The 17,523-nt window shown below is 51.0% G+C and overlaps 1 protein-coding gene across 1 annotated transcript in view; it reads left to right on the plus strand.

Moving 5' to 3' along the window:
* INPP5D (inositol polyphosphate-5-phosphatase D) overlaps positions 1-16,944 on the plus strand; it is a 96,506-nt gene extending 79,562 nt beyond the window's left edge. The window contains exons 21-27 of the mRNA XM_079782187.1: positions 902-984; positions 3,410-3,497; positions 7,063-7,212; positions 8,063-8,159; positions 10,030-10,296; positions 14,002-14,614; positions 15,849-16,944. Of these exons, the coding sequence (XP_079638313.1) occupies positions 902-984; positions 3,410-3,497; positions 7,063-7,212; positions 8,063-8,159; positions 10,030-10,296; positions 14,002-14,614; positions 15,849-15,851 (1,301 nt within the window). The 3' untranslated portion in view covers positions 15,852-16,944. The remainder of the gene's footprint in view (positions 1-901; positions 985-3,409; positions 3,498-7,062; positions 7,213-8,062; positions 8,160-10,029; positions 10,297-14,001; positions 14,615-15,848) is intronic.
* Positions 16,945-17,523: the final 579 nt, after the last annotated feature.

The raw sequence follows: 17,523 nt of genomic DNA on the forward strand, positions 1-17,523 counted from the left end.
TCCAGGTTCTGAGTCAACCAGAGGGTCCTGAGTGAAGGTCCAGAGGTCCTGGCCTCCAGTAGCTGCCTATGCTCTGTCCTACACCATGGGCACTTTCCTAGGTGATCTGCAGCATCCGAGAACAAGCTGGACATGACCGGCCTGCAGTTAGCACAAAACGCTCTTTCCAGGTGGCACTTCTAGGCATGTCATCTAAAGCTGTTCTGTGTGAGAAGACCCGTGTGGTGTCTAGCTCTCCTCGCTGAGATGGTCTGGGTAGTGGCGGTGGTAGCAGGGGTAGAATCAACTCCATCAGAGGAGGTGACAGGATGATGGAAGCTTCCAGAAATCAGGAAGAAGACCTGAGCCCCCAGCTGCAGGCTGTCCCACCCCCGACTCACCTGGGCCCAGTCCTGGTGAAAGGCCTACCTTCTCCACAAACTCTCCAGGTCCCAGTTCACCAAGCAGGGCCAAAGCTCTTCCAAAAATTATAAGGATTTTCATGTGGGTGTTTTTAATAAACTATCAAGACATTTGCTTGCATTTCTATGGAAACAGCATATTCGAGGAAGCTTAAATTAGCTTCTCAAAAGGCTGCTATCTTGAGTGGCGTGGGAGAGCTGTCATGTTCCCTAACCTCCTTGTCTGAGAAGTGATGATTTCTAGTTGCCTGGTTTGTTGCAAAGAGGAGCCAAAATGGAGGGAAATCTGATTTTCCTAAAAATAACTAGAGCCCATTGGCAAATGACCATCCCCTACACCAAAACAGAATCCCCAACAAGCCCGACTTCTAAACGATGCTGTGGCCCCTACAGAGAGAGGCAGACAGTATCTTCATCGATCCAGTGGGCCGGCCCTGGGAGTCTGTTCTGTCTGGTTCTTATTATGTCCTCTGAGAACCAGCCGTCTTGTCCTCCAACAGGTTTTGTCAAGAGTCAGGAAGGAGAAAATGAAGAAGGAAGCGAAGGGGAGTTGGTGGTGAGGTTTGGTGAGACGCTTCCAAAGGTAATTCAAGAAGAGCACATTCCCAGGGAGGATTTTGCAATTACCCAGCCAGCAGGACTGGGCAATGGCAGAGCTCTGGGGGACGTGACCAGAGGGAGTGGACATCCCAGGGGCCAAATGTGGGAGAGGTAGCTTGTAGCTTGCTTTCAGCGATGGTTAAACATGAGTCTTTGTCTAGTGGCCCCAATATTTCTAAATGGATTTCAATTCCCATAATGGACCGTGGGAGAGATCTAGGGGTCACTTTGGCTTTACAAAGAAGGAAACTGAAGCAGATCCCAGAGAGGTTTGTTCGCGGTCACATGATTTCAGCAACAGACCCCTGAGGCCCCAACTCCCCTGCAATAGTCCTTCCGCCTGGTCAGCCACAGCTCGGAGGGTCAAGTGAAGGTGTAGAGAGGAGTCCACTGGCTCCTACACGAACACTGAATGCAGAGAGAACTTGCTACGACCATGACCTGTGTGAGCAGAGGGTTATAATTAAAAACATGTAGGCAAAACTTAGTGGGAGCACATTCATGTTTATTGCAGAAAAAAATGGTTTTCTACCTGAAACCCAGGACTGTTTTTATGATGTGAAATTTATGGTGGACACATCTGGATGTTCATGCTGGGTGCACAGTGGAGAAGGACCTGCTTCTTTGTCCCATAACCAGGGAAGGGTACATAGAGGGAAGGTACAAGTCTGGGGAAATCTATCACATGGGTGGGGGTCTCAGGCTTCCCCTGGAAGGTTCTTCAGAAGTGCCACCAGAGATGAGGTTTGAAGGATGGCTTTTAATAGGTAGAGGGAGCCATCCTCTCCCAAGGCTCAGGTTTCAGGGGCTGGGCTGCCCACACTGACATTAACTGTTGATTGGAACCAACTCTTGGGCCACACACACAAAGGCCATATCATCTCATGAGCAGAGGCCGATGCCCGAATCGCAGTCTCCTAATTCAGGTACATTCTGATCGGGGAGTGAGGCGGGAGTGAACTGTCAAGGTCCTGGGCTGTTTTCGGGCACTGAGTCCTGGTAGCTCTTGGCTCCACGGTGACATCCTGCCTTATCTACCCTCCCCACCCTGCTGCGTCTTCTCCCAGCTGCTCCCATGCAGCACCCAAATGGCTTCTTTTCGCCTTTGTTTGTCGGGAAGGATATCAGCATCCCAGTCCCCGCAACACACTGTCCACTTCCAAGACCTGATGCTCCTCCTGTCTCTGTCCCCTCCTCTCCACCCACCGCCACCTCCCCAAGGTCTCTGTCCCTCCTTTCTTCTTGCTAAAGCATCCTGATTCCTAATGAATCTTTCTGGAATGCCTGCCTCAGCCTGGCGTACCCTTCTTTATCGTGTCCATCCTCTGCTGTTGCCTGGGATGAGCCCAAGCTCCTCGGCGTGGCTCCCAGCCCCTCCACCATCTCCAGCCTCATCTGCTCCCCCAGCACTCCCTCCTACTCCCTGAACCCTACCACCCACCTCTCTTACCTCCTCCTCTCTCTTCATCCTCTAAAACCCCTTCAGGACACCCTGACACTCTCTCCTGCCCCCCCCCCGCTGCCCCCACCATGGTGAGTGTGTACCCACAGACATTCCTCAGACACCAGTCACCTTGCTCCCCCTGCTGCCTAAGAGGGCAGGGTCTTCCTGCATCCGCTGCACCTGGCCCAGGGTCAAACTTCTATCCGGCCATCATGACAAGTCAGTGAACGGAGTGGTTGGTGTGGCTCTGGAACCCCAGAATGCTTAGAGCCCCACTGCAATGTCCAGTCATTTGTTCTGGAACTTTCTGTTAGTCAACATGGCACTAGGCCTGCACCAGGGGTCTCTGTGTATCTGTGGGTGGGAAGGAAGGGGACAGCCTGGAGCAAGGTAGTCGGGGTCTGGAGACCTGTGCCTGTCATCCTCCAACTAGCTGCAGGACACTCCAGACCCGCCTGGGGGCTCTGCATGGGTGGACACAGAGGCCCCTCCTGCCCAGATGGGCACAGCCTGGTGGTGCCACCTTCCCTGCAGCCTCCATCCTAGAAAGGGCTGAGGGAGAATTGCGCCCTGCCGGGGAGCTTGGATGGGATGGTGCCTTCAGACTTGGTTTCTGGTCCTGTCCCATTTCCTCATCAGCCTGCCCCCACTCCCAGGATCCTGGGGACTGCAAGGGCGGGAAGGGAGACAGAAGGTGGGGCATTCTTGGGGTCAGGCCCTGTCCCTGGGGCCCAGAGTGCAATGTGATGGAAGGGGACAGGAAAGGAAGCTAATCCCACTTGGCTATGTAGGGGGTACCCATGGGCTCCCTCCTGCTCTCTGGGCATGAAAAGCAGAGACTCAAATTTGTTTAATGACAACATCTACAGGCCTGTTTTCTCCAGCATCCCCTCCTCTGGGCTAGCGGCCCTCACCTGCCTATCCCCAACTTGTCACCTCTAATCCCATGCACTTCTCTTTGCAGCTGAAGCCCATTATCTCCGACCCCGAGTACCTGCTGGACCAGCACATCCTGATTAGCATTAAATCCTCCGACAGTGACGAATCCTATGGTAAGGGTCCCACGGGTGCCATAGGTGCCACACTGCTGTTGGCTGGTGGCCTCTGGTGTAACGGGCATCTCCATCACAGAAAGCCCACCTGCCTTTCCCCATCCTACTCTCCTGCTGATCCTTTCTCCATCTCAGGGCTGCAGGTGGACAATAACTCCTAAGTCATCCTTCTTGCCCCTTCAGGCTTCTGGGAGTAACGACTAGTAGCCACAGCCCCTCCCATTTACTAAGACTTTCCTGTGTCAGATTCTGTGCCCAGGGTTCTGCAGGAATTTTAAATTTTAATTCTGACATGACCTTATGAAGCAGACAGTATTCTCCCAATTAGTCGATGAGAAAACTGAGGCTCAGAGAGGTTGAGTGACTTGCCCACATCACACAGGTCGGGACTGGTTGAGCCCTTATTGGAACCCAGGTCTGCCCAGCATTGCTCAGTGCTCAGGCTGGTGGCCCCACCAACTGACCTACTAGAGAGGCTATGTCTTCTGTAACGTCTTCAGCCTGTCCATGGCTCCCGCCCAATGTCACGTTCGCCCTTACACTTGGCACATTCAGGGTGGCTACAGCATGGAGTGAGAGGAGTAAGTGGCCAGAGAGAGGCTGAAGGCAGGAGCCAGATCAAGCCAGGCTAGGGGCAAACACTTTATCCTGTCAGTAGTTAGGAAGCCATCAGAGAGTCAAACAACTCAGTAATGTGATCAGCTTTCCATCTTACAAGTATGTGTTTGCAGTGATCAAGATGAGAGACGAGCCCTGGCCGATGTGACTCAGTGGTTAGAGTGTCGGCCCACGCACCGAAGGGTCATGGGTTTGATTCCTGGTCAAGGGCACATACCTGAGTTGCAGGTTCGATCCCTGGTCCTAGTTGGGGAACATGCAGGAGGCAACCAATCGATGTCTCTCTCACATTGATGTTCCTTTCTCTCTCTCTCTCTCTCTCTCTCTCTCTCTCTCTCTCTCTCTCTCTTCTGTCTCTTTCCTCCTCCCTCCCTGCTTTCCACTCTCTCTGAAAAGCAATGGGAAAAAATATCCTCCAGTGAGGATTAACAACAAAAACACAAAAAGATGAGAGATGAAGGGGCCAGAGTGAAAACAGTGACAGTAAAAATGGAGAGACCGGATAAATTTGAGAGGTGTGAAGAAGGGAAATGGTTGCCCAGCTGGCATGGCTCAATGGTTGAGAATTAACCTATGAACCAGGAGGTCACAGTTCAATTCCTGCCTGGGCTATGGGCTCCATCCCCAGTGTGGGGCATGCAGGAGGCAGCTGATCAATGATTCTCTCCCATCATTGATGTTTCTATCTCTCTCTCCCTCTCCCTTCCTCTCTGAAATCAATAAAAAAATTTTAAAAATTTTTTTAAAAAAGGAAAGGAAAGAAGAGAAATGGCTTGGTCTTGGGAACTGAAGCAAGTGGGTTGTTGAGGATGGCCCCACACTTCTGGTTTGAGTAGCTGGGTTAATGTCTCGTTTCCTGACCTGGGTCAGCTGTGGTGAGGAACAGGCACCGGAGGTTGACAAGGCACAGCCAGAGAAGTGGTAGGACAGGCTGTGGCATTGGGGACACTGTCAGAGTTGGTTTGCGAAGAAGGCAAGGTTATGATAGCAGCTGTGCCGAGAGACCCAACAAAATAAAAACCAAACAGCGGTCCTTAGACAGAGTGACTCGGGGGCCATCCCTGTACTTGGAGAGGCAGTGTTCACAGGCAGTTAGGGCGAGAATGGCGGTGAGGAAGCAGAGGGTGTGAGGCAGGCCAGAATGTGAACCTGGTCCAGGGAGGGAGCTTGTTTTCAGTGGAGGAATTTGAAGGTGCTCAGTGCTGATGGTGGAAGTCAGGAAACAGAAACAGGCAGAGACACGAAGGGTGCCCGTGGGTGTTGGTCGCCCTCTGTGCAGACTCTGCCAAAGCCCTGGGACTGAGGTACAGTCACTGCCCTTGTTTGCAGAGGTGAGGACATGAAGTGACTTGTTCAAGGCCATGTAGCTACTGAGTGACTTTGACAAGCTACTGTGTGACCTTGGACTTGAACCTAGGCAGTCCAGCTCCAGAATCATTCCTTTTACCCCTTCCCAGTGCAGCACTAGAAAGAGGGTCCCCGAGCCAAAGCAGGGGCGGGCAGAGCCTGGGGAGTGTTCTGGCTCCGGATCTGAATTCCTGTCCTTCTCAACGGGCAAAGAGAAAAATGATCCACGCGGATGCCGGAATGTTTGAAGGTTCAGTGGCAGGAAACAGGAACTCAGGTCTGACGGTTCCATTTCCTTGATCAAATACTGTATTCTTCCTTTGTTTCCTCTTTTTGATATTCATACTCACAAACAGCAAGTCATCATAATAACAAAGAAAAAAAATCCACCAGCAGTCTCATTCCCCTCTACAGAAATCCTTTTTATTTTGGTTTCACACTTCATCTTCATCCATAGGCATAGGTCCTAGATTTCTAGATTTCTAATCATCACATTGATACCATTTATATTCTGCTTTCCTCACCTCGTATTAGATAAGATCCATTTTCCATAACCCTCCTACATGGTCATTGTGATAGTGGATTTTCGTGGCTTCATAGTATTCCATGGGTTTGCTGAAGCCTCATTTTTCACAGTCGTCTTTATTCCTGTTATTGAGGTTCTGCCAGTTACTTTTGTTAGTGTTACCAATAATGCTGAGATGGATCTCTTTGGGGACATTTTTTGTTCTCCTGAAGCTACATTTTTTTATTCTTTTAGATCATCTTTTTAGGATGAGTTCCATATTTGCTGGCCAAAGGGTATACATATGCCCGTGATTCTTGGCCCTTGTTAGCAAACTGATTGCCGGAAAGGCTGTCTTGCCATGTGGACCTTGCCATGTCCCAAGGTCCAGGTTTCCCTGAGCCTCGCTGGCACTGGGTATTTTTCTTCCTTCTGTTTTGTGCTAAGTTCATGTCTGTGTGAGAGTCTCTTTGTGCTGCTTCATTTGCATTTGTGATGGCTTTTGAGGCTGAATGAATTTCCATTTATTGAAATTAACCAGCTACAGTTCTCTTTTGTGTGAAATGACTGTTTGGGTGATCTGCCTATTTATCTGCTGGGGATTTAATATTGAGGAGTTCCTCGTGAGTTCAGATAAAAGCCCTCCTTTGTGAAGCTGACTGCAGTGAATGGTCCCAGTCAATCATCTCATCTTCGTGTGTTTTTTCCCCCCCTCTGTGTAGAAGTTTTAAACTTTTATAGTCTCTTACCTGTCAGTCTTATTTTGTCATTTCTGACATATCTTCAAGCCTTCGAAAGTTGTCATTCCCTCCAGCCAGCAGATTAGTATTTAATTTTGTTTTTCTGGATTATCTATGATTTAACTTTTTTTCACAGCAACTAATCTACATGGAGTTCATTTGCTATAAATTTTGAGATGTTTTCCAAGATTACTGAGGAGTTGTTCTAAAATGTTTATTCGATGATCCCTGCCTTAGCCATCATCTTGAACGACTGTCTTTGGTGGTAGAACTAACTCTCCAGGCCAAATTCACGGTGTTTCTCCTGAGAAATAGCAGGGTCTTGACATTACTGTTGTCCCCTGCATGTCCCCAGGCGAGGGCTGCATTGCTCTGCGGTTAGAGGCCACCGAAACACAGCTCCCCATCTACACGCCTCTCACCCACCATGGAGAGATGACAGGTCACTTCCGGGGGGAGATCAAGCTGCAAACCTCCCAGGGCAAGATGAGGGAGAAGCTATACGGTAAGTGGGCATACTCCCCCCCCTCCCACCCCCGCCCCGCACCTCCAGCCCTCGTCAGCGCTGCGGGGTTAGACAGGAGTGAAGGTTCTCTCAGCAAAGCTGTTGAATATTCTCTCTGAGAGCCGGGCATCATCCTTGTTTGATAGATGGGGAAACTGAGGCACGGAGAGGTTAAATAATTGACTGAAGGTCATATACCAAGAAAGCAGCCAGCCCAAGGTGAAGTGCAGGTTCACCCAGTGCTAAGCTGAGACTGTAAACGTGATGGGGTCCTGCCTCACGTGGACAGTGAGATAGCAGGGCTCACTACATGTGGACCCTCGGCTCCTCAGAGGGCACTGGGCCATCAGGAGTGCTGCCTCCCATGGACGTGGCCCCCCTTCCGCCCTGTGGGAGCTCCTTTCTCTAGCAGGACTGTGGGTTGGAGTGAGGGGGCATCGGCACCTCTGCAACCACATGTCAGTCAGAAATGAAGACAGGGTCCCAGCTGCCCACAAAGAGGTTGGCTTTGGTACTGGAAGCTCTGGGGGAGCCGCCTTCTTCTATTTGTTTTATTTGGACCTGCCCAGAACAACTGGCTTGTTTTGTCCTTTGCCAGCACCAACAGGTTGGAAATGTCACATGAAATGACCCCTCTGGGTCACACGTGTCAATTCTCCTCCCTCTGAAGCTGACAGGCATAACTAATCAATCACTGAACTCCTAGGAGGCCTCAGAATCTTGCTTAGCCCACTCCCCAGGCAGCAGTATTCACCGCCCTGCTCTGGCATGTCAGTGGAAACCTCTGTCATCCTGGCCCAGACCTGTATGCTGAGCCCTCACCTGCTTCTTCCTGCCTCTTCCCTTGCAGACTTTGTGAAGACTGAGCGGGATGAGTCCAGCGGGCCCAAGTGTCTGAAGAGCCTCACCAGCCACGACCCCATGAAGCAGTGGGAACCTGCCTCCAGGTAGGGCAGGGGGGTTGCCAGGGCTTCACAGACTAGCTGGCTAGCAGACCCAGGACCAGGGAGGGTAAGTGGAGCGCTGAGAAACTGAGAGCCCAGGAGGAAAGAAAGCTCAGCCAGGAGAGACGCTGTCCTGACCACAAACCCATGTCTCTGGGAGTTAGTGTGACTGGACCAGGCCAGGAGACTCCTCCGTGTTGGAAACTTCAATTCCATTCAACAAACATGGGTTGAGCACCAACTATGTGACGGGTTCTAGAGAAACCAAGGCAGATTAGGTGCCATCCCTGTCTTAGGGACTCAGAGCCCCACCCAGGAGAAAGCACCTGTGAAGGTGGCTGTGTGGAATGGTTGCCATGTCTCCCGGGGACAGCAGTCTTGGCTCCGTGGCCACAAACCCCATCCTGTTCCTAGGGGAGAGGCCACTGGGGGAAATGAACACAGGCTGCTCTTGGCAGAGACTGGGCTGGCAATAACCCGGAATTTAGAAGAATCCCCAATAACTGACTCACCCCAGCTCTGACATGGTCTCAAGTCCCAGGAAGAAGCCCATGAAGGCTGTTGTAGTCTCTTACCTGCCGAGGGAGCAAAGCTGTGCCATTGGCTGAGTGAAAATCCAAAAGCCTCTGCAGAGCCCCGTGCCCCTGCTGGTCCCCACACTGCCTGTCCTTCCAGCCAGCCCTCGCACATGCCACCCACCCACGGGGAACATGGGAGCTCACATCTCCAGCCCGTTTCCTCGTCTACATCCAACCTCAGAGGGTTGTAGCCATGGATGCTAAAGTATTCCCTCTCCATCTTTTTCTCCCACTATTACCCACCAATGAAAGCACCACAGCTCTCACATGTCTGCTCTGCTCCAGAGTCAGGGTCAGTGTAGGTCTACAAATTATTTCCTTTTGACTAGTATTAGAATTAATATTTGTTAAGCAGGCACTGACGGCTGGGAGTGAGCTGTGCACAGAACCAGGCTGGCTGAGCAGAAGGGAGCTGGAAGGCTTCGTTATAACCTGAATACTCAGAACTCTGCCTGTTTGGTCTCATGACAGCCCTGTCTTACAAGGACAGCACTTCTGTCACCAAGAGGCAGCACAGTGTTGGTGTCTCAGGTCCCCTCACCTGGGTCTGGGCCATCCCCTTGGCAGCTTTCAGCTGACTTCCCATGTTCAAGGCTTCAGCCTTGACCTTTGTCCCCTCATCTTCAAATGCCCACATGGCCATTTCCATTCTCATGCCTCACATACAAACGTGCACGCTGATGTGTCTCAGGTGGAGCTCTCCATTTCGCCCACTCCAACCTGCCCTCTCCCCATGGTCACCCAGCCCCACCAGCCTCAACAGCTTCTCATTCTGTTCTCCCCACTTGCTCATAAGCCCTCCAACAGTTCCTGGAACAGTTAAGGGCCTCTCGCCTCAGGGCCATTGCAATTACTCTTACCACTGTCTCCCCCACTTCCTTCTTACCTGCCTCCTCAGATAGGCCTTCCCTGACTACCCTATGCCCAGTGGGTCCCAGCGCTCCTGCAGTCTATCCCTGCCCCTTTTGTGGCTCTCATTCAGACTTCGGCACTGTATAAATCCCATGCATCTCAGTCACTGAGTTTTGTTTGTCTCTCCAACCAGATCTGAGATCCATGAGAACAGAGACTATGGCTGCCTTACTCACAGCCATATTCCCTCTGCCTGGCCCAGGGCCTGGTGCATGCTAGGCACTCAGAAACTATTGTTGTATGAATGAATGAACAAATGAACAAACAAATCCACTGCCCAAAAAGTGAAGGAGTTGAGGAGATCCTGAGGGGTCCTGGGGAACAGCAGAAGGCACCATCCTCAGGCTGGGACTGACTTGTGACTTTGTATGTCTCCCCCACAGGGTCCCTCTCTGCAGTGGCTCCAGCATCACAGAAATCATCAACCCCAATTACATGGGGGTGGGGTCCTTTGGGTACATAAAACAGACCCTGTCCCCTGACCAGCAGCCCACAGCCTGGAGCTATGACCAGCCACTCAAGGACTCCTCCCTGGGATCTGGAAGGGGAGACACCCCTCCAACACCACCCTCCCAACCACCCATATCACCCAAGAAATTTTCATCCTCCACAGCAATCCGGGGCCCCTGCCCCAGGACACAAGAGTCAAGGTGAGTGTTCTCTTCACCAAGACCTCTCCCTTCCCTGCGTTTTCACTGCTGGGAAATCCAGCCCTAGAACGGAAGCTGCATGAGGGCAGGGGTGTAGGTCCACTTTAGTCTCTGACTCATCCTTGGGACCTGGAACACAGTAGATATTCAAGAAATACTTGTGGAATCTCCAAGTCCTACCCTATTAGTGTAAACTTGACTTTTTAAATAGAAATATTTAAAGATATGGTCAAGAAAAATACCCTCCTATAAAAACTACATTTATTGAAAAATGCATTTCTATAACCAGTGAACCCTTTAGGCAATCTCTCACTCCCTCGAGGCCCTCTGGGGCACAGAGGTGGGAATTTCCATGTAGAAGTCCCTCTCCAACACCAAGTTCCCTTCTCTCTTCTTAGCCATGAGGTGCCTGTCCCCAGGTGCAGCTTTCCCATCTCTCCTGTTAAGGAGAGTCAGAAAAAGCAACAGCTGAGCCTGGGAATGCCAAAGGGAGAGAGCAGCTAGCCTGCAAAGGGGGGGGGGGGGGGGCCTTTGGCCGTGAAATTTCAGCAAAACTTCAGCAAAGGCCAGGAGGTTAGAGAAAGATGACTCAGACAGCGTGTGTCAGAAGGAGGGAGCCAGGGGTGAGCCCAGGCCAGGTAGCCAAAGCCACAGGCACCTCTCATATGTGCCACCGTAACCAAGAAAACCATTCATAAGCATCTCATGAAACATAAGATAGGGAGTCGTGCAAGTTTCTAGTAACCATGGATGACAGATGGAAATGAAAAGTGCAGAGCCCAATTAACAATGATCGAAGATGCGCAGATTATCATTAGCATCGTCTTTCCTTGGTGGCTGTCTTTACTGTTTATAATGACTTCAGGGGGCTGCTCTCTTTTGTGAGCTCTTACATTCTTCAGTGATGTTTTCTGTCACTTCCTAGTAGCCAGGAAAGGGAGTGCTGTCAAACAGTATTCTCCCTCATCTCACCACTTTCCCACCTTTTTGAGGGGCAGTTTACAGTGTTATTCTTTAAGCTTTTTATCTAAAAAAAATTTTTTTTAATGCATAAATAAATGGAAGGAAGGAAGGAATAGAGGATATGGCAGGTGGGACAGGAAAGGACAGGACAGGATAAGTGAGCCGGAAATGTGTTCCCTCCAGTTTCATGGGTGACAGCTTCAGAATGGGGACATCTGTAGGCAAGGGGCCCCCAGGGTGGCATTCTAAGCTCACTGCTCACCAAGGAGGTGATTAGAGGCAAGAAGCCAGCAGCTCCCAACCCTGCCTGCAGCCCTCTTAACTGTTTTCAATCCCTGGCTCAGCCTGAGCAAAGACTGTGGAAAAGGGGGTGTCACCAGCATCCTCCATGGCACCTCACCATTGCCCTACACATAAGTAGGATGACCAGCCATCCCAGTTTGCCCAAGCCTGTCGCTTTTTTGCACTAAGAATCCCACATCCTGGGAGCCCCTTGAATCCTGGGCAAACCTGAACAGCTGGTCACCCACCGAAGTCATGTGGTTAGAAAGATGGCTCTTCTCAGCCCCTGCTCAGTGTTTCACTGCTTTAGAAAAGAATCAACTCCAGAATCGATCTGTGAAGTGGAGTCCTTTTGCCACAGGAATTAACTCTGTGCCATGGATATTAGTTGGTTTGCTTACTCCACAACCATGGCCTACTATGGGAATTGGTTTCCTATCACCTTTGGTCATGGAAATAAGACTTTTACATTTTTGTTGTGAATTTCCCAGTCTCCCCTGCCCCAGCCAAGCTTTCCCCTCTGCAAGAATGACAGCAGCCCCCTCCCAGAGGCAGAAGTTGAGTTGCACCGTCTCTGCTCTTGTCGTTGGGGAGTGAGCTTTGGAATTTAAAAAAGGCTCACATCCAGGGTCCTGCCCCTAATTCTCGGAGGCAAGTCCCTCCTCCTGCTCAGCCTCGTGGAGTGGGCTGTAAGGTGTCAGCTCTTGAGTTTTTCTTTTCTCCTTCTTGCCTCTTTATTAGAAGCTGATGGTCAGTGCCGCTTGTACCTTCCCACACCTTCCTTCCTGGGGCTAACTCATAGCAAAGGTCTTCGAGGTTCCAGACGGGGACAGAGGGTGGCCTGTGGTGAAGAGGCAGCTTTCCAAAGACTTCCTTCAAAGGCTCCAGCATTCCTAGTTATACAACTGCTTCCAGGACTTTCCAAAGAGGAATGAGCCAAAAACTGAGTCGACAGTCAAGCCCCCATTGGCATGTCCCCAAGGCTAGCCTCCCCGACAACCCCTGTCATCTTGTCTCATTGGCACCTGGGCAAGGATGACATCTCACCCTACCCCCTAAGCCCACACCTTACTCCCCAAAGAGTCTGTTCGCCATGGCTTCTGAGCAGTGTTTCAGCCCATCGCATTAGTGAGAAGTGCCAAGTTCCCAGGGACCCACATTTTCTTCACGACAGCCTCCTTTTTGCAGAAAGCAGATCCCAAAAGACTGTCCCAGGAGATTATGCCGTTGACCAGAAAGTATCATGTGGTCCCATTCCTGGTTCTCAGAATTTGCTCTGCAGGAAATCACCTCAAGTAAAAGCCATAAGAAGCCAGGAAACAGACAGAGGCAGCGCTTACCTGCTTTGGCCTATGATAGGCGCTTCCTCTCTGGCCACAAGTCAGCAGGCCCACTTGCTTGCTGCTGGCCTGTTTCCCCATCTCTCTAGGTTCCCTCTGATTTCCAGCGTGTTTTCCTTCCCACCCTACATGAGTCCATGAAGGAAACTGTGGTCACCAGGAGCTCTCCAGGGAGAGGGCTGTGCCTTAGGAAGAGAACTATGTTAATCGGGAACTTCGGCCCCTGAGCCCAGATTTTGTCCTGTTCACAGCTGACTCCTGGGCCTGGGGCACATAGTGGCTCATACATGTCTTTTAAATGGCACTCCTTGACCTGGACTCTCAGGTAGCACAGATGGTGACTGAGGGTGTCTGGTCACCTGCAAGGCTTTCGTTCCCTTGAGGGTCAGAGCAGAATTTGCTAGAGACAGCAGGAGGCTGAGGGATTCTTGAGGGGAGCCAGGAAGACGGGTCTGTTAGCAGTTAGTGAGGGACAGGCTGTGAAAGGCAGGCCTCTCTGATGAGGACTGAGGGGCCGGTTTTGATATTGGCAGTGCCATTTAAGCCCTCTCTTCCTCTTCCTACAAATCCTTCAGCAAACTCCCCTTGCTCACCAAGGCTCTGGTGGCAAATGTCCAGGCGACAACTGAGATTACCTATGTGAACATCAACATATGACTAGCTAACACAGTTCCTTTTCCTTTCATTTTTAATATTTGTAATTTATTTCAGAGAGAGGAAGGGAAAAGGAAAGAGGAATGGAAACAGCAATGATGATAGAGAATCATCGATTGGCTGCCTCCTGCATGCCCCCCACTGGGCATCGAGCCTGCAACCCAGGCATGTGCCCTGATAGGGAATCAAACCATGACTTCCTGGTTCATAGATCGATGCTCAACCACTGAACCACATCAGCCAGGTTCCTTCCATTTTTAATTTTGTTTTTAATTGAGGTGAAACTCATGTAACATAAATTACCCGTTTGAAAGTGAACAATTCAGTGGCATTCAGTATTTCACAATGTTGTGCCACCGTCACCTCCATCTAGTTCCGAACATTTTTATCACTCCTAAAGAAAAGCCCATAGGCATCAAGCAGTCATTCCTCATGTGTTTTCCCCATTGTCCTCCTCACGTTCCAGGCCCAGCGACGTGGGGAAGAACGCAGTGGAGCCTTTGCCTCAGGAAGACCCCAAGCTGACCAAGCCTGAGATGTTTGAGAACCCACTATATGGATCTGTGAGTTCTTTCTCTAAGCTGGTTCCCAGGAAGGAGCAGGAGTCTCCCAAAATGCTGAAGAAGGAGCTCCCACCCTGCCCAGACCCAGGAACCTTGTCTCCTAGCATCCTGCTCTCCAAAGCCCCGGAGGCCGAGGGCAGCAAGGGGACAGGCAAGCCGGTGCCTACACCTGCACCCACACCCTTCATCAGTCCCACGCCTCGGCTCCGCTCTTTCACTTGCTCATCTCCTGCCGAGGGCCGGCCGGCCGCAGGGGACAAGAGCCAGGGGAAGCCCAAGGCCCCTGGCAGCTCCCCAGTCCCAGTGCCAGCCAAGAGGCCCATCAAGCCTTCCAGGTCAGAGTTGAGCCAGCAGGCCCCGCCAACCCCGGCCCAGCGTCCTCCCCTCCCACTCAAGAGCCCAGCTGTCCTACACCTGCAGCACTCCAAGGGCCGAGACTACCGTGAGAATGCCGAGCTCCCCCACCACAGCAAGCACCGGCCCGACGACACACCGCTCAGCAGGACTGCCATGCAGGTGCCCTGGGGTGCCTGTGGGGGTTCATGTGTGTGTGCGTGTGTGCAACACAATTGCCATGATAAGGAGTACATGCACATGGGCTCACGTGCATGCATGTGCACATATGTAGCATAACCACCATGCCCAGGAGTGTGCTTGGATGCACAAGCGAGTGGGTGTGCGTGTCCACATGATACAACTACCGTGACTAGGAGTAGTGTGCATGTGAGCTCATGTGCATGTACCTGCATGTGTATGATATAACCTGCCATGCCCAGGAGTGTGCTCAGGAGCACATGAGCTGGCATGTGTGCATGTGAGTATGAATGTGCATGATCTGACCATCCAGCCTAGGAGTGGGCTCTAATAAACAGTGGCTCTGGGAGTTGTTCTGTGAGGAAGGGGTGGAGATGGGATTTGAACCCAGGCCTCCTGTGCCAGGCCCATAGGAATAAGGTTCTATACATATAAAGAGCCCAGCCCTAGCCAGTTTGGCTCAGTGGATAGAGCATTGGCCTGAGGACTGAAAGGTCCCGGGTTTGATTCCGGTCAAGGGCACATGCCCAGGTTGCAGGCTCGATCCCCCGTGGAGGGTGTGCAGGAGGCAGCCAATCAATGATTCTCTCATCATTGATGTTTCTATCTCCCTCTCCCTCTCCCTTCCTCTCTGACTAAAAAGAATAATTAAAAACAAAAAATCAAAAAACGAAGAGCCCAGATCATGTACATTTTATTCTTATCATCACTAGTATTAGTACTTAAAAATTTCCCAGTATTTCTGACACTGCAGATGCAATGTCCCCTTCCTTTTCATAAAATAGATTTCTTTTTTAGCAGAACTAATAATGCTTAGAACTGATTGTGGGGCCAGAGTGTCTTAGGTTTGAATCCCTGTTCTCCAGCTTTCCTGGCTCTGTGCCTTGAGCCTCAGTTTTGACTCATCTGTAAAAAGGGGGCTATTAGTGGAACCTGCCTCATAGGCTTATAAGGAGGCTTAAATTTTATTTTATATTATTACTGTATGTTATCATGTACATCTAAATTATGTATTTACATGCTATATAGTCCTATAACATATGCATAGAACTATATATATTTAAGGTACTTAGGCCTTTACTAAGTGTTGGCTCTTTTCAGCACTCTGTTAATGGAATCCTGACCTAGCCCACAGTGTGCGGGGACATGGGGACCTTTGGTTAAATCTGGCCTGGCGAGAATGCAGTGCTGACAGTCTTCTGTCCTTGGCCCACAGTGAAGGCCCTGGTGAGCTGCGGTGAGACGTGAGCCCAGAGGAGCAGCACAAAGCCACTCGGACCCTCTCCTGCGACTTCCTGTTGGCCTCTCCTACCCAGCTTCCTGTGCAGGGCTTCATACTTTTCAGGAGAGGCCAGCTTCTGTGTGGTCGGCAGAGTGTGTTGGCTTAGAAACTTGGCCCCAAGTGCTGAGGTTGAAAGGAAAAGCACACCCGAAGGGCAACAAACAACTCGGGCACCTGGGCCCCAGCTTGATCTTGGTACTTGGGACCCAAGAGACTTGTTCCAATTATCATTTTGAAGAAAGGAACTAAAGCGCTGATTTCCAGGTGGAAACGTAAATAATAATAATATCAATAATAATAATGGCTGCATGTACCACGTGCCAGGTACCTGCTAAGTGATTTACAAACATTATGAGTTGAGTCTTCTTCAGCCCACCAAAACCACATTCCCAGATCCCCCAGTTCAAAACAGTATGTTCTGAGTGGTTTGGACAAAGCATTAAAAATTAAGGCCAGTGCCCTCCTGGAGTGAGATGGCTCAGCCTTCAGGGAGCTGGAGAGTCAGTATTACTTTAGGGTACAAGAAACCTGACCTGGACACGAACTGCATTAGCTAAAGCCCCCAGGAATTCGGGCAGAGCTGGTGCTGAGATCAGGGGTCCCTCTGGGTCCTCTCAGTTCTTTATTCTGAAAAAGGACAATCAGCTCTTCCTCTTCGTGGGAAGTCCAGCTTCAGCCTGGGCTAGAGATGCCCAGGCCTGAGCCAGGCCCCCCCATACCCTCCCTGATGTGGGCAGCCACCACCAGGCCAGTCCCCAGCACTCCTCCCATCATGCTAATCCCTGGCTGCCTGGAGGGTGGGCCTCTTGGTGCCCAGCTCTCAAAACCGTGCAGCCTTTTCTTTGAACTCTCATGGCTTTTGGCCCTGCTTCCTTGGTTACTAGCATAGATTGGTGACGTCTTTCCTTGTTTTGCTTTTTCACATAACAGAATTAATGCAAGAAACCAAATCTAGAAGTGTGTTGTGAGTGCCTGAGACTGGATATGCACCCACATCCCCTTGTGTGCAGTCTGTGTGACCAATAAATTGTGCCTCTCTCACTCAGCTCTCATCTGTGTGGCCTTTTTTCCTGACATTCAGCCACAAACAATGTGTCTAGGCGGTTGGGGATGTAGAGCAGCAGCGAGGGGCGGGGAGGATGTTGAGGTTAACAGTGGTGATGGGCAATCTGGTTAGAACCAGTTTGAAGTTGGGCCTGGACCAGAAACAGCAGTAGATGTCACACATCTCCGAGGAATTCCAGGCACCTGCAGCCGCCCAACTTCTACCAGAGTCATCTCCACAACCACCACCTGCTATCCTGCACTCACAAGTTCCTCCTGGTTTTGTAAGTGTTTGTTGCTAAGCTCCAGAGACAATAGACACTCCCCAGGTCGTGGGCCTTCAGCTCCCTGCATTTGGGGACAGCTTGCACTGCCCACGGGTCAGGGAGTGGCCCCAGTGCAGAGAGCCAGAATGGGTGCTGCTTGGCCCCACCTCCAGGGTACTTTGGCCCGGGCTGCTGTTCCCACCACCTCTGGCTACTCAGCCTCTGCTCTGTTTCAGACCTTAAGGGAGTGGTGTTCCTGGCAGCCACGGAGCAAACCATTCACTGGCCTTCAGCAATGG

This window comes from Cnephaeus nilssonii (assembly GCF_951640355.1).
Source record: "Cnephaeus nilssonii genome assembly, chromosome: 10".
Taxonomy (NCBI): Eukaryota; Metazoa; Chordata; class Mammalia; order Chiroptera; family Vespertilionidae; genus Cnephaeus; species Cnephaeus nilssonii.